We start from the raw sequence: 26,702 nt of genomic DNA, 5'->3' as shown, positions 1-26,702 counted from the left end.
CTACTGTACAAACTGGAATGACACATCCAAATATTTCCACTGAAGAAAATATCACAAATGTTCATTTTGATTGGATGGACTAATATAAAATATGTTGTAGTACATCGATTATCCTCCCCCCCCCCCCCCCCCCCCCCCACAGAATGCTTTAGCAAAATGGAGGATATTATAGAGATGGGTCCGAGGCATCAAAGAAATGTTTGTGCGTTTGCCACTTCACCTCATTGTAGAGAATCCTGCATAATTCATAGGACGTGGCAGAGGAAGCATGGACAACCTAGTGTACTTTTTGTCAAATGGACATGTATGTTAAACTACACACACAGCACCAATACGACACAAACATGGAGTAGGGATTAACTGTGTTAAAAACCCCATTTAACTCCTCACAGCCCATTTCACAGCTTTCCTCACAAGGACAACCCCGAAACGAGAGGGAAAGCCTGCCGTTTGATCACATACATAATCAGACTGGTGTTCGTTACTCCCAAAAGAAAAAGACAACTGCCTTCCAAGCAGTCATTTCACCAGCCCTTCAAATTCCTTTAAAAAAAAAAAGGAAACGATGCACATTTTCTGTGGTTCACGTACAATTCTTCTGATACATACAAACTGGACAATTAGCTTCTTTCCATTACTTTACTTTAGTTTAGAAATGAACTAGGCAATTTTATTGCCTTTAGCTTTAGACAGTGACACAAAAAAGAAAAAAACATCTAAATGTCATGATGCAACATGAAAATTGAGAATGTGTTTCAATAACTCGGCAAGAAAATAGACTCAGCATCCGAATATTATATTTCGGATATTTTATATTGATCCATCCATTTCTGTTAGATTCTTGAACCAGAAATTCGGCAAGCGTCTTTTTTTTTGTTTTTTTTTCTTCTCTTTAAAGTTTGACGTTAAACCACATGCAGGTCTCTTCATTCTGAGTATTTTGATGGCGCTGAGAAAACAGGCATTGACCACCAACTACAGCAGAAGCAGCGAGAGTCTTAGCTAACCAAATCTACAGTGTACATATCACGAGAACAATGACACTGATATCAACCCCTCCCCTCCCATCTCCCCCACCCTGCCCCCCCAAAATGAAAATAAACACCACTTAACTTCTTTTGTTACAACAGGTACAACAAACATTGTATTTGGCAATTTTACAAGCATTTTGGGTTAGGAAAAAAAAAGAAATTAAATGTGCAAACCATAACACAAGTAAATATTAAAACCTTCTCTAAGATCCAGCTCAGTAAAGATTCCTATGTATTCCCCACAATTTTAGACTAAAAGAGCAAATCAGCATTTTTTTTTTTTTCTGTTTTTCATAAAAATTACAGTATATTTCAAAGTCAACCCCATAGGTGAATCATAATAAACGGAAGATTTTTGGCCAGGTTTGACGCCTGACTTTATAACCCTGTTCCCAGTAATGAAGACACTTAAGACAAAGGATAAAATCCAATAACAGGCGATAGCATCTGGAAATTTACATGAGAAAACCACCGCAAAATATCCATGACCTACATTATTACTTTTAAAACCATTCAGATTTCTCATCTTTATTTCCTCTTTTTAATAACTTTTTAATACCTTTTTATATGAAAGCAAAAGCCATTTACTGCTGCGATAGTATTGTTTTTAAAGATCAACATCCAGATATATACTTTTTTTGTTGTACAGTAAGAAAAGTGATTAAAAAAATTCAGGTAATAAAATGTATTTAGTTTATGCTCTTATTCTGCTACAGACTTAAATAACACATTCTCCAACATAGGTAAAATTAGCACTACTGTAAAAAAACACCTTTTTACCACACTGTGCATTGAGTCATACCCCCATGCGTGATCACAAAAATGATTCTGAAATAAATTCAACACATGGGGCATATTAAATGAGAGAGAGAGAGGGAGAGAGAGAGCGAAAGACAGAGCGCACGCATACGCCACTGCTCTGTGCACTACGCAGTCCTGGCCCCACGAAGGGTTTTCTGAAGGCTGGTGTGGATGAGGCATGGGCGTGGCTGTGGGCGTGGTCGGGACAGGACAGGAGGGCGGGGCGTGTGGGCGGGGCCTTCATCTCTTCCGGCGGCAGGTGCGCTTGTGGTCGGCGTGCCAGTGCTCCTGCTGGCACTTGATGGAGCAGTAGGAGGTGTTCCAGCAGCAGTGGTACATGGCCTCCTCCTCGCAGTTATAGCACTGAGAGACGGGACACAGAGTGAACGAATGGAAGTGAATGTAACGTGATGATCATAAAGCAGTATGCACTAACGCTCATCACATGACCGACTCCTTCTAAACCTTTTATTGCGTTGGCTTTGTTTTGTAAGAGGCAGGGCTGATTATGAGGCCTACTGGAACTTGGCCCATTCCATGCATCCGCGAAATGCAACTGAGGATGGAAAACGTCACAGTGGACTAATCTAATCCAGTGACTAGTCCTCATTTCAGTATGTCACAGTGCTGGAGGTACAGCAATGGAAGTTATACACTGTAGCACAACAGTACAGCCTCACACGGAGTAGACACAATATGCTATGGAGCCAGTGAGCCAATGACATCACTATATTAACCAGCGCAAAGCAGGGATGGTCATTCAAAGCGCCCTGTATAAATCTGGCTTTATTCTGCAAGTTCAATTTTTAACAGAATAAGCATTACTTGTGCCACTCAGTTTGAATGCTTTTTATGGTCCCTCCTAAACATAAGGGCTTTCAACATCTGTCTTTACGCCACACTTGGCCCCAGCAGCCTTTCCTTCGGCTTCTCCCAAGTACACCGTGAGAGCTTGTTAAAGTGTTAGTGGTGTAACGTGTTTTTTTTTTTCCCTTTTCCATGTAAAATGAAACAGCTGGGGTCTCTTGCTCGGAATTATTTCTAATGGGAGAGTTGGTCAATTACAGCAGGGCTCTGAGGAGGGCCACTCACCCACTGCTTCTTCTTGGTCTGGGAGATGAGCTGCTTGTGCTGGCCCACCATCTTCTTCACCTCCTCCACCAGCTCCTCCTTGCACTTCTCCTTCACCTGCTTGCATTTGCGCTCCATCTCCACCTGGACGTTGGCCACGGCCTTGCTGAGGGCCTGCCTCTTCTCCTCCTCCATCTCCGAGCGCAGCTGCGGCCACAAGCACAAGCACCATGACGTATCGTGGTATACTTGGCTTCCCTTGTCTAGTCCGATTAGCACAAGTTGATTTGTGGTAGGACTTGAATAGTGTTTATGCTCACACTTGCTGTTGTTAGCCTGGTCTGACACTGTTGCTCATTCAGCGTGAATGGATACACTTCTGTTCTTTTGTGCTGAAAGTCACTCTGGAATAGAGCGTCTGCTACATGAATGTAACTTAATGCACCAAATCTCTCCCGACAGAGGCAGGGAAGAAACACTCAACCTGCTTCCTGCTTTACATGCTGAAGCCAAGTAATGAGAAGATGAGTTGGGTTAAAACAGAACGGCACCCTTCATGGGAGCCAGCACTGAAAGGCTTCATTAATTTTTGCCCGCCCCGTCCAGGTGCAGCCCTCACCTTCTCCAGCGCCTCCCTGACCGCCCTCTCGGTCTCGCGCTTGTTGTCGGCCTTCATCATCTCCTTGACGTCGTTGAAGATCTTGGTGTACTTCTCGTGGCACATGTTCTGGCAGGCCCCGTCGTTGCTGGTCTGGGTGCTCCGGTGCAGCGTCCGGGGCGAGGAGGCGCTGGCTTTTTTGGTCTGGGTGGCAACGGAGAACTTCTCGGCCTGGTGGGGTGTGGTGGGGATCTCCTGGCTGGAGCTGACCGCTTCCACCTCCGGCTCCGGCTCCTGGGGGGAGGAAAGGCTTGGGTCAGTCCTCAGCCACCATTCCAAGGGCAGCCAGAAAGAGGGGCGTGGGCTTTCTTTGTGACATCACAAGTGTCAACACAATGGATTTTTGTCAGCATTTGTGATGTCATAAACACGCGTCCCCCTGAGATGTAGTCACAATGAGGACTACAGTCAGCAGCAACTGAACTCCTCTCATGACCAATGACCAGGACAACAATTAAAGGAAAATGACACACCAAAGAAAATGGTTATAGGTTCACAGAAAATCACTGAATGAAAATGACACAATCCTACATATTTAATAGGTAACAGATTAATTTTGTGCAAACCAGAATGTACTGTCTGATAAAACTTTCTAGCTGTGGTAACTATTGTAAATAACACAGATATATTTGTATAACTCTACATAAGCATTCACCAGTGGTGTGGCTAACCAGTAGGTCACTGAGGGATCATTCATCACAATAAAGCATGAGTATTAAACAGCTTAGAGTATCTATCAAAGGGCTTGCTGATCACACTCACCTCCTCTTTGGGTTCTGTGGGCTGACTGCGCCGGCCTTTCTTGGCTTTGGGCTCCTGGTTCACCTTCAGCTGTGAAACAGCAGAGCATGTGGAGATATAGCACCTTGCCTCTCGAACCTCCATACAGAGGGATCAGTGTTTCACCAGTGAAAGCTATCTTCCCTCAACACACACCAGTAAGAACTGCAGGCTGCAACGCTCTGATGCACCCGACAGAATGTCAGTGCCACAGCCTGCTGCTTGCCTTTAAAATAAATAAATAAAGATAATCCAGCACATCAATTATTTAATGACAGGGCCATGAAATCCCAGCTGATTAATTGCGGGAGGTGTGACTGATTAATGCTGTTAATACTGTCATCCTCGTCCCTGAATAATCAGCTCGCTGGAATAATTAAAGATGACAAAGTGATACCAGCATCTTTCGGCTATTCCAGTGACTGCGTCTTTCTGCTTTGCTGTGATGAAGCCTCGCGCACCAAAATGCAAATTCTGCTTCTTGGTCACACTAACTGAGGGACAAACTCTTTCCTGAAAAATGACGCAATACAAACCGGGGACATGTAACTGGTCATGGTGGCGGCCAGCAGGTGGCGCTGTTATCAAGAAAATGAAACGGGAGCAGAGAGAGTGGAGCTGCATTGAGCAGAGCCTAGGAATGCCTGACCAGTGGTCAACCTCAGGTCATGAAGGTTATGGCCCATCTGAGAAGAATTAAATATGAACTGCACCCAGAGTACTTCACAAGTACTTATACTTCATGCAATCATGTGGTAATTATTACACTTATGCCAGAGGGTGGGTGGGAGAATGTCTGTGTGTGCAACTGCTCGTTGCTGGTGGAGGAGATGCTGGGCTGTGTGTATGGGGTACCTGCTCGTCGCTGGGCTGTGTGTATTGGGGTACCTGCTTGTCGCTGGGCTGTGTGTATGGGGTACCTGCTCGTTGCTGGGCTGTGTGTGTATGGGGTACCTGCTCGTCGCTGGGCTGTGTGTGTATGGGGTACCTGCTCGTCGCTGGGCTGTGTGTGTATGGGGTACCTGCTCGTCGCTGGGCTGTGTGTGTATGGGGTACCTGCTCGTCGCTGGGCTGTGTGTGTATGGGGTACCTGCTCGTCGCTGGGCTGTGTGTGTATGGGGTACCTGCTCGTCGCTGGGCTGTGTGTGTATGGGGTACCTGCTCGTCGCTGGGCTGTGTGTGTATGGGGTACCTGCTCGTTGCTGGGCTGTGTGTGTATGGGGTACCTGCTCGTCGCTGGGCTGTGTGTTTGGGGTACCTGCTCGTTGCTGGTGGAGGAGATGCTGGGCTGTGTGTGGGGGGTACCTGCTCGTCGCTGGGCTGTGTGTATTGGGGTACCTGCTCGTCGCTGGGCTGTGTGTGTGTTTGGGGTACCTGCTCGTTGCTGGTGGAGGAGATGCTGGACTCCGGCTCCTCCTCGTGCCTCTCCTCCGCCCGGCCCTTCCAGAAGCGGCCCTCCCGCAGGAAGCGCTGGTGCAGCTCCAGCTCCTCGCAGGCCTTCTTCCAGCCCATGCTGCGCTTCACCTGCAGCTGCTGCACGCTCACAGAGATGTCCTGGATATTATCCGCGGGGATCCACGCTCTGCCGGGGAGCAGGCCCGAACGCGTCACTACACACTCCGCCTATTCGCGCAGACACACACACACACGGCCAAACGCACAGAAATGCACCTACACAACTCCGCACACACACACACACACACACACACACACACACACACACACACACACACACACACACACACACACACACACACACACACACACGGCCAAACGCACAGAAATGCACCTACACAACTCCGCACACACACACACACACACACACACACACACACACACACAACCACTCCACCATATACAGAAATGCATCTACACAACTGTGTACTCAAACATGCCACACATCTACCATGCACACTTCATTTCAACATTCACCCTGACAGTTTAAAAAAAAAAAAAAAAAAACCCTGCACAACGCCCTGTCTGCAGGTAGCCTGGGCCTGAACGAGGGGCCCCCTCAGGTGCTTTCTGCACCCCCATCCCCGGCGGGGAAATATTCCCCTGCACGGATCGTGCTAATAACAGTGTACATTCCCACAGTTATCTGGCTCGCCAACACTGTAATCGGCCCGAACAGAAACGCGGTAACATGATATTTCCCAGAGTTAAACACGCCTTCGTTATTCCCCCTCTCCTTACGCCGAGCCAAAAAGAACTCGGCGAAGTCGGAGATCTGCATGCAATTCACACCACAGCCGTATGTAAAAGGACAGACGGCACAGGCACCGCCGGTCCGCGGGCGCGCCGCCCTCTCTCACCTCTGATGCTGGTGGCCGAAGAACCGGACGTCCACCTGGTTGTCCTCCCTCTGCAGGACCTTGGCTGGCCAGTAGCCGAAGCCCTTCATCTTGGCCCACACCACCTCGTGGCTGGGCACCTGAACGGCGGGGAGACGCAGTTTCAGCGCACACTCCCGGCATGTGCGTCCGACATGTGCGTTCCAACACCACTGCACACTTCTGTCACTGACAACTGAGGAATAGGCTATCAAAGCAGATATGCAACTGTGTTGTACTGCAGTCTGATGATGATGATGATGATGATGATGATGATGATGATGATGATGATGATGATGATGATCATCATCATCATCTGTTACAACATTTATACCACCCTTATATTGTTTTATGATATTCATGTTGTTATTAACAAGCTATAACAATAATAAAAATAATACATACAGAAGATCTTTAATTATATTGCACTTTGTTTCACTAAAACATAAGGACAGTTAAGCAACGGCACTGCGCTGTAGTGTGTTACGCTGTCCCGCGCTCTGCGCTCCGTATCCCCTGCTGTTCCCGCGACTGCATCAGGCGCACTTCTGAACCCTCACTGTGCTATTCCCTCTGGAAGAGAGCGCCCGCCGTGTGACACCAGGCAGAGCGATGTCATACTTACACAGGGGTAGCTGAACCAGTTGTCCGGCCGCGCGTTTGACAGGTAGAAGCAGTTTCTACACAGCTGCAGCTCATTCAGCTGAGAAGACAAGCAGAGAAGGAGCGTGATCGCTGACCTCAGATCAGTGGGTCTCTCCCCTCACCGCTAAGACATCAACAGACTGAACTACAGCAAACAGGGTGAACGGATCCTTGCTCAGTATATTCCATCAGAACAAATAATGGAGGAAGCTGGAAGTCTTAATTCATAAAATTCAGGGCTTAGGTAGCTTTGACAGCAACAACAACAGTCAATCAGAGTCAACCTTCATCTTAAATGTTTCAGACAAAAAAATGACACATTAATAAAACGTGAAATACCTCATGGCATGTATCACTGTAGAGCAATCTCGCAATTTCAGCTTGATCACTGTGCACTGCAACACAACACAATGAAAATATTATCATTATTCATCTATGCATATTTCAGATATATAAAGATACAGATATATACATACAAAATCCTTTTTCTGGGCAAGTTAAAGTATTGCTGTGCAGTACTGTATTTATCAGTCGCAGCTTTTGCAGTTGCAGTTTTTTTTTGCTGTGGTTCATGAAAGGGCAGGCATTCCCACCTCCGAACAAAATGGCCGTGTTATGCACGATCAGCTGCGCGTCTGCTTTGAACTCGTCCAGGCTCTTGTATTTTCCCTCGCTGAGGTTCTGAAACGGCAGAGCACAAAGACCCTCATTCAGGCTGGGCCTGCCCCCACTCCCCTCCACCCCTCCTCCTTCCCCTGGCGTGCGGCGCAGTGCCGCTGTCAGCCAGCAGAGGGCGGCGTGCCACACGCCAGACACTCAGTCGCCACGCTCTGCTGGGTTTTTTTTTTTTTTTGTTTCGTTCTCCCCGATATCAGAGGCTGCTGGGAGCGGGGAGTGCGCGTCAGGGCGCTAACCTCTCGCTGAGAGGAGGCGCGGCGGCAGCAGCAGCGTTACAGGACCGCCCTGCTCCGGGGCCTCGCTCGCCCCCCCCCTCTCAGCGGGGCTCTCCCCCGCCTCTGAAGGACAGGGGCAGCGCCGGCTCTCACCTCCTGTATGTTCGAGACATCCAGCGCCGTGTGAATCAGCCTCTTGTACATCGGGTGCTTGGTGTCTTTGCCCTTTTTGTTCAGGTCTATGGCCTGTTTTGGAACAAGATCAACAGGGAGACGCACGCCATTTTAAACAGTTGTTATGCGCAGCGCAGCTGAAGCAGATACACATTCGCAGGCGTAAGCCTTCCTTCCCGCTGTCCCGGGGAAGGCGGTGCAGCTCTGGCCCAGCACGGAGCTGCAGAGACGCCTGTACCGAGCGCAGTGGTGGATGCATGAGGAGAGGGTGAGTCATAGGTAAGCCGAGGAGGCTCCTCCTTCAGGCTGCAGGGACTGCTGTTCCAGGATCAGCAGGAGTTCAACCCACCCTGGAGCCGTCTCAGACAAGGGGAGGGGGGCTGGGTCAAGGGCCAGTGTGACTTTACCCAGCATGCTTTGCTCTCTATACACACACACACACACACACACACACACACACACACACACACACACCTGTACTTTCACGTAAAAGCTGAGTGCTTGCTGATGTCCTATACCATGTTTTGCTCTGGTTTTACTTCATTGTTCTTTCCCTTTATGATTTCACAATGCAGAATGCTCTTCTGCTTATTCTAATATTTCACGCGTTCTGGAATCTAACGGTGAACCTTCTCCCCTTCTGACTGTCTGACCGTGACCACACCAGGACTATAATATAATTACAGATCCACCACACTCGAACAAGCTTATTGAGAGTCTATACATATAACAGCGTGTAGCTGTATGGTGCTGCCTTGGCATACTAATTATGGTGCTGGTAATGCGCTGCAATGAGAGAATGCAGGAGGGGCGATATGAGGCCTACAGCCTGGGGCTTGCTGTGCGCTCCCCGCGGTGCGAGACTCCTGCAGGACACTCACCCTTTCTTTCATGCGCTGTACGATGAACCGCAGGTATTTGCTCATTTCCTGCTTGCTCAAATTCTTCTTTTTACTGCCCTGTGGGGAAAAACACAAACAAATAACCGCTGGGATAGCAGGGTGGTGCGAATCCAGGCTTCACACTCAGGGCCGCAGCACAGATCTCGGGTCTGTTTAGCAGCCAGTGAAAAATGCCTTCTGATGAGTTCGGGGAGCCTCTGAGCTGCGGCGGCAGAACTGTAGCTGTGAATGATTAAGCAGCGCTGCCTTTGGTTTGGTTTTCCTCCTCGCCCCCCTACACGGTGGGATCTCTCAAGATTTCGGCGCGTCTCTGAGAACGGATCTCCCCTCCTCTGTGGGTGCGTGTGTACAAACCGCACTTCAAAAGCGCCGGGGGCTCAGCGGCTCGGCGCCAGGCCGCTGATGTCCAAATCACAGCCGTTACCGGGGAGGGAAGAGGAAGCGCTTCTGATGTGCGGCTGACGTTTGGGGCGCTGAACGGGGATGGCAACCAGTGGGACCCCTCGCCTGCTGCCTGGCCTTCCCACAATTCCTCAGACCCGCCTCTGACTGGAAACCTCCAATGAGAGGAGGACAGAGGCCGTCTCACTCCCTCCCTGCTAAAGCGGGTAGTTAAAGGTACTTGATATATCAAAACATCAGTACTGAGAGTACAGCCACTACAGTACTGTCTAATGTATATCAGAAAACCTGTCCAAGTCTACGCTCCAACAGCTGTGGAAAAGAGAAGGTCGGTTTCATAGGGGGAGAAGTCCAGACCAGTGAAGGTATGGTCATTCCTGTCACAGCTGAGTCAGTCAGCTCCGTCATCAATGTGAATCTTTTATCTTGTGTTTCTGAGGCCACCGTCAGAGCAACCGTTCAGATTTCCACAGGCAATGCGTTTCTCTTCCACACGTCTCTCTCTGTGCAACGCTGAACCCGTGTGCTGAAACCGTACTCCGGCTCAACAGCTTTGATCTTGTAGTGTCAGGTGCTTACGAGTGGCAGTAAAGGCTTTCACACCACCTATGAGCTGAGAGTCAGCTTCTAGCACATGTGAAATTTCAGAATAGCGTTCGGTGCTGGGTGCTGTGCAAGCGCACAATGACAGGCCCAGACAAACTGAATGGGCTGCTACGGTTTACTCTTCTGTTGATACTTATGTGGTTGAGATTTTCCAAAATGGTACCGCAGATGAACCACTAGCAACCAGAATTTGGCAGTCTGGTTTCTTTTCCCTTCACGCTTTTCTATCCACAGGGGGTGGATACAAAGAACGACGCAGTGAGTGTGTGTAAGGGTGGCCCCTCTATTCCCTCCAAATGGACGTACCAGCGTGTCCCAAAACGCCAATGAACTTGGCCCATGGCCTGGGCCTGAACCAGTTCACTGCAGATCCATGTTAGCATTTAGACTTGGGGGACCCAGATCGGACTGCTGACTGTGGGGTTACTGCAGACTCATGCTAACATTGAGCCTGTGGGGTCCCAGCTCGGCCTCCTGACTAGCTTCACTACAGATCCATTGCTAGTGTTTAGCCTGGGGTACTCCGCTCAGACTGCTGACTGTGGGGGGGGGTCACTGCAGATCTATGCTAACATTTAGCCTGGGGGGTCCAGCTCACCCTCCTGGTTGGGTTTATTGCAGATCCATGCTAACATTTAGCCTGAGGGCTCCAGCTGCTGACTGTGGGGGTCACTGCAGATCCACCCCAGGGTTTAACCCGGCGGGGGGGGGTCTGCCAACCACGCGTGCAGAGGGCACCTGGGAGCGGCAGCGCCCACCTTGCACACCACGCACTGCCAGTGGGGGGCGCTGTCCCGGGGCTTGTGCTCCTCCGGCAGGCACTTGAGGTGGTAGACGCGGAAGCAGCCGTCGCAGGTCAGCACGTCGCCCGGAAGGTGGCACTCGAAGCAGTACCAGTCGTGGCTCTCCGTCTCCCAGTCCTGGAAGAGAAACAGAGGTGTAACGCACGCCCCCCCTCCGACCCAGAGGGCCGCCCCCCCCCCCCCCCCCTTGATCGGCCAATCCGCTGCTGTCCTCCTGGGTCCGCTGTGTCGTCTCCAGACAGCCGGACGCCTGCTGGACTTCCTAACCCATAAACGCGTCCCTCTGGTTCCTCCAAGCGCGCTAATGAAGCAATATCCTTTTTAAAGATCACATTACCATCTGCAACCTTTGTGGCCGGGTTGCCAGGCAATATCTACCAATGGCGACAGCATGAAAGACTACTTTGGTGATATAAAAATGGCGAGTCGTATTGAATGGGAACTACTTATTTTATTAATAATCTCACCATTGTGCACCAATTAAAATCCGTGAAACCACGAGATCCCCAAAAAGCTTGAGAAAACCTCCCTCTGTTCTGCGTTCAGTGTCAGCAGTAACATCTGAAACCTCTTTCATCATTTCAAGCGCCTCCAGTCAGATCAATTCAGCTGCAGAAACTCCCAAAACTCATACCTTCAATATGCAACAGTGGGGATTCCTTAAACTGTGAAAGCTCCTTTGCAGAAATATGAGCTCCTGTATTATGAACACTCCCAGATTATGAATATAACTAGAAAAAAAAAGGCACCGCCGGGGACTATAACAGAAATCCTACCCTCTAACACCACAGCATTTCTCAGCTAACGCGCTTCAGATGCGGCACTTCCGCTGAACGCTACCTGTCCGTTCTGAGGTAACCTCTGGATAATCTTTAATCCCTCAATGGCTGCACATGGAGGCCCCGGATGAAAGGCAGGCTTTTGAGCTGGGCAGCTTGCTGTAATGAAGAGCCAGGCAGGGAGGGGAGGGGGGGTCTGACTGGCAATGGAGCTCTGACACTGCCTTGGCTCACCTGTACTACGGCTGCCTGTGATGGGATTACCCAGGACGCTCTGCAGTCCTGCAGCTGCCTGTGATCCTGAGAAGCTCTGAGCTCCTGTTCCTCCCCCCCCCCGAGCCTGTTCTTCCAGCCCGGGCCTTCAGAGCTGCTCTGGGGGTGAGGCTCTCCGCCCCTCACTGCCCCCCCCCCCCCGGCGTGACTGAGCGTGCTCACACGGTACGGCAGCTTTGGCCTGAAATGACCGGCACCGGGACAAAAGGGGGAAGACACTTCCCCCTGCTGCCAGCCGGGCGCGCCCCGCCGGCCAACAATGCCCTCCCCGCGCATTCCGACACGTTGCCACGACAACGAGCTCGGAGGGGGAAACTCCTGCCCGGGAGGGCCGTTTGGAGCGAGCGCTGAAGTCCAGTGCGTGAGCATGGCTGTGAGCCGGGCCCAATTAACCAATATAGATCCTGTGCGCTTAATGACAAATAGCAGGCTGAAAGTAAACAGCTGCACATCAAGCTGTGACGTATGGGAAAATCTGCCCTCACCTATCTCCTTCCAGCATCAGCCCAAGGCTTTGAACTAACCGCGACAGGCGTACAGTACGGCCCTGCAGCCAGCAGAGGCTCCTTTTAATCTCAAACGCACACTTCCTCTCAGACGAAGAAAGGAAATGAATGAAATGCACAAAGTTTCCCTCGCGCGCAGAATAATGCTAGTTCTGTTACCCAGCGTAGTCGCATGAACGGGGGTGCGCTTCCGACCCCCAGGGTCAAACGAAAACGGCCAGGGCGACGGAGCTGCTCACAGGAAGATCCGGGCCCGCCACACCCCCTATTCTTCGCTCTGCGCCTACACGCCAGCACAGACCCTCTACACAAACACGGCCGTACCAGGAACAGCGTTTCACGACATTACGTGGCCGCGGTCTGCTCCCCCCCTCACGCACCGCCAACACATCAGCTTCCAGCACGACCACCCCGCCACTCCCATAGGAAAGAGGCGGAGAGAGCAGAGGCATTATTCCATGCGAGTGCCTCTGTAATGAAGGTTTCCCAGTGCAGTGACCTACTACAGTACCATATACAGCCTCTTCTGCTGGCCGATTCCATCATAGTGTAACTGCTGGCACATCCATGTGAAACTTAATTCTCCTGAAAAATACTGTAACACAAACTGAGGAAGCGCAGCCCAACAGAGGCCATGCGGTGCGAATATACTCATAAAATCGCACTCTGGCTCAAGTTCAGGCGTGCCAGTCAGCGCTCAGCCTGCCGAGAGGACAACATCTGACAAACCCAAACATTCTTCTGTTACACAATCCGCGGCTTTGTGTCCGACAGAGCCCCTCCGAACAAAGGTTGCGGCAAGCCCACGGTTCAAACGGCGCCGGCTGAGACGCGCCACTTTTCAGGGCTTAACGGAGGCAGAATCAAACATGAGACAACAAGCTTCTGACAAACTTCCTCCTCAAGCAGACTACAGCTCTCTACAAAAGGGGAGGTTGCTCAGAGCTCAGATGAGACAAAACATAACTCATACAATTAAACACTATGAGCAGTTGGGGAGGTTAAAAAAAACATCCTCATGGTTAACAGGCATATTAAATATGTATAATTCTTTCATGTTTTTTTTTTCACATTCTGCACTGCTGTTTTGTATTATCAGCAGACAGGCACAGACCTTATTGGCGACTGACTATACAGTAAAAACAATCACAGGTGTAATTGTCATTAAATCCGAAGAGGACAGGCACTAATGTTTTTCACATGCATAACTAGAGCTTTCTGATGCGGGCTTCTGAGTCAGCGGAAATCGTTAGCAACCCTGGGTGCAACCAGCTGTGCCGGCCGGCGTGCATTTCGAGAGGTGCTGAGGTGTGCACTGATCAGGTGCGTTTCTCAAGACAACACAAGACAGGTAGAGATCCTCACGTACATCACAAACTCCGCCCCTGCTCCACATCTACCAATCGCATGCTGGAGAGAGATCACAGACAGGAGAACACCTTCTGACCAGTTCTAGCACTACGATTAGCAACAGCTACATCTACTGCACTGATATATGCTTGCTACAAACATGTGTCCTTGTAGGCACTGCTCCAAACTGGGGCTGCAGCAGATGAGCAGGTGTGTATTGAAACTGTAATATATGTGCGCTCTACTGGAAGATTTGGAGTGTGTGCTGAAAATTCTGATCCGAATATCTACTAAGCACAGTGAAGCATCAGTGTTCATCTTATTAAAAAGCATTGTCGTATGTGTGTGTGTGTTTTTTTTTTTTTTTTTTCCCACACTATAATTGTAGATCGGTAGCGAGCAGATATTTAAAGGGTCAGGAGTCACTGTTGGGCCATTCTGCAACAAATGAGGACACCCAAACACCACAGTACGCCCGATTTTACTGAAGTTTCATACGTGGAGTAAGATGTACAATAAAACTATTCCATATGTTGGCACAGCTTGATTTGCCAAACCTTTCACAAGCTGTCAAAAGTCATGAGCCACGTGAGCTGGTCTTGATCATCTTCATTTTAAAGCAAGCGCAGCACCTAAATGTCATCTTGACGATAACTGAAATTTTTGAAGGCAGAATGTTCAGCAATGCCTTCCACGCCTTCCATCACTGAGTCTCTCAGCCAATCAGGTTCAAGCATCTGCCTAACGGAGAGCACTGTGGGTAACGAACTTCAGTGAAATCCGAAGCTGTTGGATGTGTGTGGCAGAACCTATTTGTTGCAGAATGCTGTTAGTAAAAGAGTTAAATAATGATGTAACCTTACCTTACTGCCTTCTGCCTTCTGCTCCTGTGATAGCAAGTGATCCAAAAAACACTGTTTTAAAATCCTGCCTTCTCCTCCGATCTCTGCTCTGGTACACACCTGCCTTGAGTGCCGCTGTAGGCCTACCTTATGCTACAGTGTCTCGTGTAAGCCTAGAACGTTCCCTGGTGTAGACCTACCACTTTCTCTGGTGTCTGGTGTAGACCTGCCTTGTGCTCTTGTATAGACCTACCCTGTGCTCTGGTGTCTGGTGTAGACCCATACTCAGGTGGAGACCTGCCATGGGCTCTGTTGTAGTCCTGCACTCTGGTACAGACCTGCTGTAAGCGTAGGGCCCTCTCTCAGAGGACAGATGTGTACAGCTCACAGAGGATCACAGGAAACCCTCACAGACATCCTCGCCTTCCCTCGCCCTAACATCCTCAGGATAACGCCCCACTGAGCCGGCAAACCCTGCTAACTCATTACACTACATTCTCCATTGTTCTACCAGCCCAAAAGTACTGTGCAGGCCCAATGGAGGTCAGAGTGTGTGCGGTTATTAAAAACACCTGTTTCTCTGTTACCTCAGTTCTACTCTGCGTTTGCTTGTCTAGAAATGTGACACTGAAGTAAATGGAAATACGTCTACAGAAAACATGGTCATTTATTAACTCAGTACAGTCAAAAGTGAAATGCATGGCGACACAAAAAGGTTACATGTTGTAAGTATACATATAATAATTGCAATGATAGATCACTTCCTCTCTGTAAACATTTCAGCAGCTTGTTAGTAAATTAATAGCACAGTTTTTCCTGCAGAACTTTACACTGGTCTGCAGCTGAAGAGGGGACAGAGAGAGCCGGGGGGGCGAAGAGTGAATCTAAGCAAGCTGTACTCTCTCTGTACCTTCAAGTAAAAATTACTACAGCAGAAAAAAACTGGGTGCAAAAATGGCACACCAAGCAGATAATCACTGCTGAATGACTTGTCGTTCTCCTCCACTCTAAAGAGCAACATGTGAAGCCCCCCTGCAGTGAAGCTATTCGGCACAACAGTGGCGACTATTTTTACACACGTTTGGTCTGTGATGCATCCGACGCTGGTCACTGCAGCGCAACACTGTTTCTATCAGCTCCTGTTGGGGACTTCCTGTAATTCGATGTGAAGGTGACCGTGCAGGTAGAGCGCAGATCTTTATCTGAGCATGGCCCGCTCTCCCAGTCCACGCGCAGTGCACGGCTATGGCGGGCAGAGGGACTAGTATTAGCACAGTGGCGTGTGCAGAAAAACCAAAGCCACACTGCACTCAACAATGACACTGACACACTTATGGTCTCAAGAACACACTCCGCTCACAGGAAGGAAACCCTGTTGGCCATTTATATACATGCAGGAGTGTATTTATGCTACTGCTCTGTAACTAACATTGTGCAGAAATGCAGAGAAGAACTGTTTGTGATTAGGAATGCAACCTTATCTGGCTGCGAAGTCACACGGTGAGCTCATCAGCCACTGTATGCATGTGTGTGTATGATGCTATTCTTATGATAAAGGGATGCAGATACAGCTGAGAAGGAGAGATAAAGACTGACAGCTGGGGACAGTGGTCTGTGGAAGGATGAAGAAATGGTGTCGGAAAGGGCACAGACCCGTATTCAGCGATACTTCACTTCTTTCTAAACTCATTCATGAAAACGCAAAAGGCTGCATGGCACTGAAATTTAGCTTTTATTTCAAATGAGAACTCGGAAGCACAAAGGCTGACTTGCTTCGTTGAATATAATGAGTAAAGCTGACTACAGCCGATATAAAATGCCTGTTTAACGTTGCTTGAAATTTCAGGTCTTAAGAAAAACAAAGGCAGTTTTTTTTTTTTTTTGGAGGGCATGAGGCAATATCCAGTGGGATTTGGAGTAACAGAGTCACTCAGTTACACGGTGCACGTACTGATAGAGAGGAGCCTCTTTTTAATATTGCTCCCTCAGTGTCAATCAACAGGGTGTCAATTCAGTGTGGGAGGAGCTATGATCGAGGCCAACTGAGCATATGCGGGGAGAGGAGCAACAAGCCCATGTAGAGCCCAGGTTTCGTGGCTTCCCGCAGGGAGAGGCAACTCACCATCTCGTCTCCCGGCAGCCAGTAGCCCTCCTGCTCAATGCCGGCCTTCGAACCCTTGCAGCCCACGGTGAGCGTCTCCACCACCAGCCCGTCCTTCACAGCCAGACTCAGCTGGCGTGCTGTCTCCTTCGGGTGCATGCCGAACACCCGGCTCAGGTACCTGCATAAGCACACATTACATTACATTTCATTATTGTCATTTAGCAGATGCTCTTATCCAGAGCAACTTGCATTGGTTAAAATACTATCTATTTTTACAGCTGTGTGCAACGGTGGGTTAAGTACCCCCTAAAAGCAATTCCTTAGCGGGGATTTGAACCAGCAACCTTTTGAACCTTCTTAGCCCTGCTGTCCTTAATGTAACTTCATCTACCAGGTGTGTATGCATTCATATCTGTAAGTTGTGAGGCCAGGCTAAGCCACGACACACCTCTCCACGCCCGCTACAGTCATGACATACATTTTTGGCGTAACTGGCATAACTCTTCACAGCACTGCCCGATCAGCCTGATCAGCCCTGATCAACACATGTCCGTGCTGTCTAGACTGCTGGGAAACACTTTAGTCCATACCCACTACCGCCACAAAGCCCAGCTTTTCACAAGTGATAAGCAGCTTTTTCCTCTAGATCTGTGCACGCTTTTTGCCATAGCTCCCTGGCCACACCCAGTCATACACAGACTTGCTTGATGGTTCGCAGATTCAGCCAGTGTGGTGGGATGCAGGTCTGTCGGGGTTTCCGCAGTTACCGCCCTGCCTCAGCACCGGGAAGCCTGCTATCTTTCCCTCCCCTCTCAAACAGGGCAGTGAGGTCCGACTGAGAGAACCGCTTTATCCTTGTATACTGCTTCAGTAAAAACATTCTCAAGCAATGCTCTACGTGAAACGTCACATGCACAATACAGACAAGATCACAAACACTGCGCATGCCGCAAGCAAACTGTTCACTATTCAGAAAAGCGAGCTTTCCTAAATTGAGGACCGATGTGCAGCGGGTCACAGCATTCCTTGGCAGTGACCCCAGTAAAGACCCTTTTATTTTCTGCAGCGGTGCGGGCCAATGGCACTGAATCAAGACAAGATTAAAAGGCTATTTCTAAGGCCATCTTTGTTCAGATTTTTTCAGCTCCATTGTCCCCGAGCTTGCACGCTATCGCATCTCCAATTCAAATAAAAGGGTTTTTTTTTTTTTTTTTTTTTTTTAAATATTGAGACAGTTCAGGAATTACTTCCAACGCATTTCACTCCCTTTGCCATCTCCATGACAACTCTCTGGCAGGCGTTCTGTTATGGCCCTCTCCCAAGGTCCTGGATCCGAGCGGTGCAGAGAGCTTTCACGCGCGGAGAGATGGAGCTTAAAAATGCATAATGTTTCAGGACAGCCTGCAGAGGCTACGGGACAGCGTTCATTAAATCTGTCTGACCATATTGGAAATTCAATAAAAAAAGAGAATGGCCTCATCTAACACACACAATACATATCTGATACTGAGAGACAAAGACTCGTGGGGAGGGTCAGCAATACAGAGAAGAAAACGGGGAACTCTTTGCTATATATATATATAGATATGATGATATAAAAGTATATATATTTTGGCAGCCCAGGTAACTGGACTCCATCTCTGCACCCTTTTAGTGATCTGCTATACCTCTAAGCCAGCAGCCCTATGGTGGACACTGGAGGCCTGCCCATGACCTCCACATGACTGTGCACTGAGTTGCCTCTCTGGAACCATTTTCAACATTATTCTCCAAAAATATGTTGACAGCAATCAACTTGTGTTATTAGACCATCAGCTGTGTAAATAAACCATTTTGTATCCAATCTTTTTTTTTTTTTTCCCTGGAAAAAATTTACTTAGTCTATGTTTCTGTTTATCCCTACCATTTGTATGGTATGATACATAATTGGTGATGACTCTTTCACAGGTTATTTTGTTGGCTTGTTGCTTACTTCCTGAAGGTATCTTGACACAATTTTCACAACTGAAAGCTATCTATAATAGTCTATCATTTTAAACAAATAAACAACACTTTAAACGATTAAAATGACGGAAAACACATAGTAGGACTTAGGGTTAGGGGTATGGTTTAAACTTACTTTGAAATTCTGTCCATGTTGGCGATCTGTTTCTGATTGCGAATGACTTCTATGGCTGCCCACACGTACTGGACCACTTTGGGGTCCGCCTGCCTCTTCTTCACCACCCGCGAAGACATGTCCTTATTCATCTGACCTGCGGCAAGAGACAGAGGAGAAAGGGAGAACGCTTATTTCCCTGCTCTCATCACATTCGCTCACGACGGCTACATGCGGGAGACCCTCAGGAAAAACACCCGCAGACAAATTAACCGAGCGACTCCACTTCACAACACATTTAGAGTGACTCGTGATTTCATCTGGTGCTGATAATACCATGGTAAAAAAACATCACTGCAGTTTCACTGAGCTATACTCTCCTGTTTTAGGTTTATCTTTTTCAAAATGATTCTTTTCAGTGAACTTGGGCTTCAATGACATTTAGCCTGAAAAACGGGTCACAAATGCAAATAGGTCCCCACTGGAGAACACCTAGATAAAATAAGATCCACCCAGACAAAGCCTTTCATCACATCACCCCGCGAGTGTGACATCTGAGAAAGGATTGGAGCTACCTGGGCTTTTTTTTCTACAGAGTGTCTTCACAGGAACAAGTCGACACTCTCCCAGATGGTGCATGGGGAAGGTGGTGTTCTTCAGTACCACGATAAGCACGCAGTCACTGTAATAAACAGGTGTGGACAACTCTCAACACTTACACACAAAGACTGTGGCCACGTTTCCCCACAATGCCACTGCATTTATTGGCACTAATGATCTGGTGTCTGTGTGTGTCTGGCCTAACCTTTCTCCATGCTTTTTTTTTTGTTAAATAGCTCTGGATCAGGGTGTCTGCCAAATGAATAAATGTACATGTAAACACTGGGCTTAAATCTGCCTCTGAGAAGGCCCTCTGTCACAAGCCAGCTTTTCTGTGGGCTTCCTCAGTGCCTTTATTTCTCACAACACCTACTCACTAATGCGTTTGTCCTGCCTGTGCCCATGCCTAACCGGCCTGGAGAAACCACTTCTGGGTAAGACTCACTTTGCTGTTGCGCACATGTCTGATCACAAAGCGTGCTGTGTAGACTGAAGAGAGAGCACCCACGTGCTGGACCAGGATCAGCTTTCTATGTGCAATCCCCACCTTTAACATCAGCTACTGGGCAAAAAAGTCTGATCTGGGGGCAGTGTTTGTGGGCTCATTCTGATTTTGGAAGAAGAACAATGTGCCTGCCAGAGAGAAAATGTGTATGGAAGATTACTGCCGTGCCTTGCCTTAGCCAGCCAGTAAGCTGCAGGGTGAATTTAACATAACTACTATATTGTAAATCAACTGTATACAGGTTTGCAGTGCTCTGATTACTAGCCTGTCTGATATTAATTCCCTGGTCACTTTAAAGGAGTGTAACTAACTTAAGAAGAAAAAAAAACATGACTATTTATTTACATACATACATTATATATTTACAATTGACTGTATTTAGATTTGGTCCGTGGCAGGAATTTCAACTGATTAAACTCAACTGATTAAGTTCCTGACTTGACCGCTCTGTCTTTCAACTGCTTCATCTCCGATTACAGCCGGTGGAATTCCATCTGTACTAAAACTCACCACCATGTCATGGGTTTTCACTGTCTGTTTACAGCTTTGGCGAGCCCCGTTAGCGTCAGTCACGAAACTTTCAAGACCGGTTCCATTTAAGCAATCATAGAATGATCAGCACACGCTCCTGTGCCGGGTTATGAAGTCTATAAAACAGGAGATAACACGCTGGAGTGCTCCTGTATCTGCACACTGATAAGAAGAGCTGGTGGCATTCTAAACCCACCTAGTCCTAGTCTCTAAACCCAGGAATGCTCTGAATTGGGCTCAACTAATATTTCAGTTTTTCAAAGTGCTGCTCAAGGATTTCATGTTGCGAAGAGGACCGAATCACCGGACGAGATTAAGCAAGTGACTTTGGGTTTCCTTTCTGATTTGGCCTACCAGTAATTCACTGGCTAAGACCACTGATTTCCAATCACCACATGGCTAACTGGTATCCAATGCAGCCAGCCTTACTGGGTTTTTTATTTTTCCAGCAGCCTGGCACAACGATGTGATTCCCAGACACAGGAGAGACAAGACAGCGTTTTCTAATATGTAGAGAACAGGGTGTGCAGAGATACTGAACTGTGGGGGATTCCGAACTGCAGGCAGAAATTCAGATTTATGGAGCACTTCTTGTTTTAACATCAGAGCTGGGAGCACACAGCTGAATAATCTTCCCGCACATCTCAAATCTGACTCCTCGATTAAAAAGACAGCGCCGCGCTGTCTGTTTCGTATTGTATTTAAAAGATTTATTAGCCGATTTTCCCCGGGATGCAAGGCACGACAGCAGAATGAAGAATGAGCTGCCGAGGCAATCTCGAAACAACAAGACACCGCGGCTAAAACACAGAGGATTTCTCTCACCACCAACTGCAAAACCAAAGCCAGGCTGCTGCAAATACACTCGAGATCAGGACACGATTAAGGGCGCATTCGAATGCACACTTCACAGCCGCATTCAACATTGCCCTGAAACCCAGAGTTGGCACCTAGGTGCGATGTTTTCCTTTCAAAGGGTCTGTGAGCACCGGACGCAGCCCGGGCTGACCTCGGCAGAGGCCGGAGTCCGTGACGTAGCCATTCTCCATCGTATGCCATTTCTGTCATTGTGCAATCCATAACCTCAGTGAAGCTTGCCCAAAACCCAGAGTAAACAGACAGAGGACGGCTCAGGAAGTGTGATTGTGCAATCAGAGACCACCGATTATTGCTTAATACTCGCTCATCGTGCAATACGAGGCAGTGCGGGCTGATGACGTTTGGGGGGGAAATAATAATTTACTGCTGTTGATGATAAAAGGAAATCGTCTGGCGCTGTTCCTCCTTACACAACACAAACAGAAACGCAGATCTCATCTTCTGAGAGATTTATCACAAGATCACAGCCCTCAACCTCTCCAGCAAGACGGCCGGTTAGCATGGTGGCAACCGAATTGTCAACCACATTTTGCATCTAAACACTGCTAGCTTCCTCTTTCGCAAACAAAAAGTTGATCTCGCACGCCAGCGTTCGAAGCGGAGAGGCCGGTTGAAGTGATACCTCACAGCGTCCCACTGAAACGACCCCTTTTGACGACTTCCTGCTATTGGAAAATCATCTCTCTTGTTTAACAGTGTTTTGACAGTCCTGCTCCTTTCTCCTATAATCATTCATTCTTTCCCATAGCGGCTCCCATCTCCCGGGACTCTCTGTCACTGGGAGTCTCTCGACACTTCCCTATCTTTTTACTCTTCTAAACTCTTTCAACTCCTAAGGGTCATGTCTCCCTTCTCTAGCCCCCATGAGATGGAATGGAACCACTCAATCAAATCAATCAAAATTTGTTACAGCTTATTTTTATGACTGAGTGTCACAAAACACTGCACATACAGCATAGTGCATTTTCCAGAGGGAATCAAAAAGCTAAAAAGCCCATGCCAATGGGGGGAGGGATGGGAAAATTATTCCCTGACCCCAGAAAAAGGCAGTCGAGAGACTCCTGGAAAAAAAATTATGGAAAAACCAACACGAACAATATGAACAAAGTCTTTTCAAGAGACTCTCTCCTACAGCGGTACCCTTAACACATGTTTCCACCCACTTTCTAACAGCTAAACTATTCAGAACTGAATTTGTGTGTGTAAAAAAAAAAAAAAAGCCCTTTCCTTCGCATTTTGTGTCTCACCAATGCATAAATGGGTTTAATCAGGGCTACTTTAAACTACTTACTTACTGTCAGCTGTGTACAACTAACACTATTCAAACACATTATTGTAGATTCTGTTTCTTATTGCAATTGTTAATGGAACCATAGTGTTTGGCATTATCACCGCAGTGTAAGAATGGCTGAACTGAATTTACCCACTCTGAATGGGAAGCTTGAATCCAAACACAAGCTAAAACAAGCCACTCCCATATTCGAAGGGAAGACGACATGAAATTTGAGTCCCAATCTCTCCCTTTGCCTAAAAAAAAAAAAAACTTCTGACAAATGTGCATGTAATGTACTCTAATGTATCAGAATCACTCATCAAAGCAGAGAGTAATGAGTCTGAGATTAATGGCTGAGAACATCTACATAGGCCAGAGCAGAGCGCAATCCCCCCAGATCATTTTCCTCCATCTCCAGTGTGTGTTGCGCACTTCTGTCGGTAGACTGGTCGCTGTGTGCCGGTTTTAAATCCTGCAGCAGGACCCGAGTCTCATCACCTTCTGCATCGTGCGAGATGAACCAGGCAAGGAGCGCGCAACAACCGGGGCTCAAATGAGCGCCGTGAGACTGCTGCCGGGTTGCCAGACGGAGCAGAACCTGTGATCCGGTCACTGATCCAAAAGGTTACAGGATCAAAGAGGGAGATTAGGGCCTGAACAGAGGTGGTAACTAAACCCAGTGGGGCCTGGAACGAGGCCGACACACACACAGGTCTGCAAAAGCCAGTGAAGTAAAGCCAATGACCCGGCTGACTGCCAGACAGACTGGTCGCTGATAAGACTGACAGGCATTGTGGTTGGTATTCTAACAATTTCCACATTACTCCACATGTTGAATGTAAAAAGATGGAAACACCTTGCTAAAAAAGTAATGTAAATAGTGTGGCCCTTTTCAATATAACGCCCTACTACTCCATATCATGTACATGAGTATTTATCGTTCAATGAAATGATTTCCTTACTGTGTGATTATTTGTTCAGCTAATCAAATTAACAATTAATTTACACAGTGTGACCAGTAAGCACATTCTATTCTTTTGGTTGCTAGGATAACAAAAGAAAGCACTGGAGGACAGAAGATGGAAGCAAGAAAAAAAACAGGATAAGTTAATCTTTTCAAATCGTTTCAAGATGTTTAAGGGTTATATGTGACAATGTTTTCGGGGCGATACATTTTTCTGTTAATTAGCCGACTAACATTAAGGTAACCTGTGAAGAAGAGATCACACCCAAGTCCAAACGGACTTATTATTATTTTACCTTAGCGGCTCCATCCACGAAATCAAATGTCAAAACACTGACTGATCTTTAACACTGACAGGGGACATTATTTAATCAGACCAACGACATACTGGGTTACAGGTTATATTGTTACAGTACGGCTCACAGTTACTGCTTTGACACTTCGTGGTATATAGTTTTTTTTTTTATTTAATTTTATTTTTTTTGTTTGCTCTTCCTAAAGAGAGGAACAAAAGTGGCGAGGTAGAATCTCTTGGTTTGTTGGATGAGATTGGTTTCACTTGGCAACGTGGCCAGTTAAAAGTCGGATCGTGAGAGTTGTGTAACGCGCAACACATATTTTATCATTATTGTCTACATTATGCGATATGCGATCTGTCATGAGAGTGATCGTTTCGGACACGTAAAAATGACAGACAGTAGTCGTTCGAAAGGCAAGCTAAATCAACATTTCACCTTATCGTTACCTCGCCGTGAAAAGCCATGCGAGCGGATGCTAAAAGGAAAAACAAAGGAATACGCCGTAAAAGAGCCTAGCAACATGGCTATTTTGGCTAGCATTTGTTTATTTGAATATTAATGCGCTGTGGCTGAGCCATATTTGCTCTCTGGTCTGAGCATTGTAATTTCGCATTTATACAACGATCTAGCAAGCTAGGTAGCTACGTACAGGCATCATTCTACACTCACAGCTTTACACAGTAGTGACTCTTTACGAGGGGACATTAAACGTAATTTAAGAGCTTTAATTTAAACGCTACAGCTAGCTAGCTAGCCAGCTTTACAGCCGAGCTGATTCTCGGATAAGGTGTTCAGGAATGTCCGCGGATCTCTCTTCCCAGCCAGGCCACCTCACCATTTGTTGCACGACCAAATTTCACATTCATAAATAACATGGATCAAACGCTTCCTCTGCGACACAGCAGTCTTAGGAGCTAACGTACGAAACACCCAAATACCATAAGTTCAATAACGACCGGGAGATATGTTACTGAATGAATGTTCCAAATATTTATTAATGACTGCAGATATGACAAAGTATGCTTACAGTAGCCGGACTAGCTAGCAAGCGAACTACACAACACATTAAATTGTAGCGAACTTAGTAGCTAATCTAGCTAGCCAACAAGCTATGGCATTGATTGGCAAGGTACATAAATGTATACTTTTAAAGATCAAAATGATAATTATGTTACTATAGAAGAACCATTTGTAACTATCTGTAGTTGAAAGACGCCATGTTAATAATCCTCCAAGACAGACATGTAGCGAGCTAGCCATTTAGCTAGCTATTGCTAACTACCTACACACCCTTTATGACTGATTTCACGCAAAAAGAGCAACTTACCTTCGCTCCTGTTTCAACGCTGTAGGACTCTGTATAAACCCCGTGTAGGATTCAATAAGGAAAATGTTGCATTGGCATTTCCGGAATAGTTTTCTTAGCTGTGTCTGAATTGTGGGTTTTGCTGCTATCCCTATCCACAGTCCAGACTTCGGGGAGGTAAACATAAGCGCCCGATCAGAAGGACACATTTAAATTGGGAGACCTCTCCTGGCAGACTCTAGAGTTGCTACCTTGGTTCTGTCGCCAGTTGCATCAAAACATCTCTAGTATTTCTATTGTATGGGTTATTATTATTATTATTATTATTATTATTATTATTATTATTATTATTATTATTGTTATTAATTATCGTGATCGTGTTAGCCTGCTCTCATGCCCGTTTGAGTTCAATATATCAAAAAAAAATCAAACACATCAAATAGATCTTTCAAACAGATCAAAAATCATATATATACAATATAATAGATTTTTTTTTTTTAAATCACATGCCATTTTTACAAGTGGACGGCCCCATAACGCCGGAGTGTTTTATTAAAGAGAAACGTTCATATCAGAGGACTCGCGTAGAAAATTATTTCTCCACTCCCGGAAAAAAGTGTCGAGAAGTGTCCTGGAAAACAGCGGAAAAGAAACGAATGAAGTAACTCACAAGCACCATTTGACAACCGCACTGGAAAAAAAGTGTTTGTACTGACAAAAGTAAAACTTTCATGTAGGTAGTCAAAGTGACTCTGAGCCTTACTCCTAAGTTTGGAACGGAGAACATTCAAAGATAACAATACACACCTGCTATATGAAGAGGAGCTTGCATTTCAGAACATGAGCCCTTGGTTGAATGCAGGTCATATTTCAGAAACATAACATTTCAGGTTGAGACCTGTAAATGTAGCTTTTGTATTTTGTACCAAGTGAAAAGAATACGAAGTTTATTTGGAAAGCAGTCTGTAAGAAGAAAAAACTTTGGCAAAAGAACAAGCTAACAACCAATTTGTCCAGAGCTCAACACTTACTAGCATACAGGTGTCTGGCAACAGTTCAGACTGGGAAGGAAATTGCAGCCCAAAAACACGTTTATACTAAAGTACCATTGTCAAGAAAGAACTTGTTGATTGATTCAGAAGTTCATTTTTAAGGTTTCATTTTAGTTCCATGTGATGAAGAGCAGTGATCATTGCAAGCACCTAGAAGTACTATATGAACAGTAAAAGCTTTATATGCGAAGTTATGTACCATAAGGGAATATGCTTGGTTATGGCAAGTTTCCCAGAACATG

General features: G+C 47.0%; 1 protein-coding gene across 2 annotated transcripts; it reads right to left on the bottom strand.

Moving 5' to 3' along the window:
* Positions 1–1,901: 1,901 nt before the first annotated feature.
* On the bottom strand, positions 1,902–25,601 carry LOC118770920 (zinc finger MYND domain-containing protein 11-like). 2 transcript variants are annotated; one of them, XM_036518695.1, is made up of 16 exons: positions 25,430–25,601; positions 19,073–19,208; positions 16,972–17,131; positions 14,871–14,894; positions 11,055–11,216; positions 9,268–9,345; positions 8,366–8,458; positions 7,913–8,000; positions 7,659–7,714; positions 7,300–7,377; positions 6,657–6,775; positions 5,716–5,923; positions 4,324–4,392; positions 3,523–3,795; positions 2,925–3,110; positions 1,902–2,195 (listed from the first exon to the last, which is right to left on the bottom strand). In XM_036518695.1, exons 2-16 carry the CDS (start codon positions 19,201–19,203, stop codon positions 2,073–2,075), a joined length of 1,848 nt encoding a protein of 615 aa, XP_036374588.1. In that variant the 5' UTR covers positions 19,204–19,208; positions 25,430–25,601; the 3' UTR covers positions 1,902–2,072. The 2 variants fall into 2 exon arrangements, with proteins under 2 accessions (XP_036374588.1, XP_036374589.1); XM_036518696.1 differs by lacking the exon at positions 14,871–14,894.
* Positions 25,602–26,702: the final 1,101 nt, after the last annotated feature.

This window comes from Megalops cyprinoides, chromosome 24 (assembly GCF_013368585.1).
Source record: "Megalops cyprinoides isolate fMegCyp1 chromosome 24, fMegCyp1.pri, whole genome shotgun sequence".
In the NCBI taxonomy this organism is placed as follows: domain Eukaryota; kingdom Metazoa; phylum Chordata; class Actinopteri; order Elopiformes; family Megalopidae; genus Megalops; species Megalops cyprinoides.
The sequence above is the reverse complement of the archived record's forward strand: the minus strand, read 5'-3'. Positions and strand labels throughout refer to the sequence as shown.

Coding starts and splice junctions, on each gene's coding strand:
- LOC118770920 (XM_036518695.1), bottom strand. CDS start 19,203: ATGAATAAGGACATGTCTTCGCGGGTGGTGAAGAAGAGGCAGGCGGAC. Junction 14,895..16,971: donor GGCTGCCGGGAGACGAGATG/GTGAGTTGCCTC, acceptor TTGCTATCACAG/GAGCAGAAGGCAGAAGGCAG. Junction 5,924..6,656: donor TTCGGCCACCAGCATCAGAG/GTGAGAGAGGGC, acceptor GCTCCCCGGCAG/AGCGTGGATCCCCGCGGATA.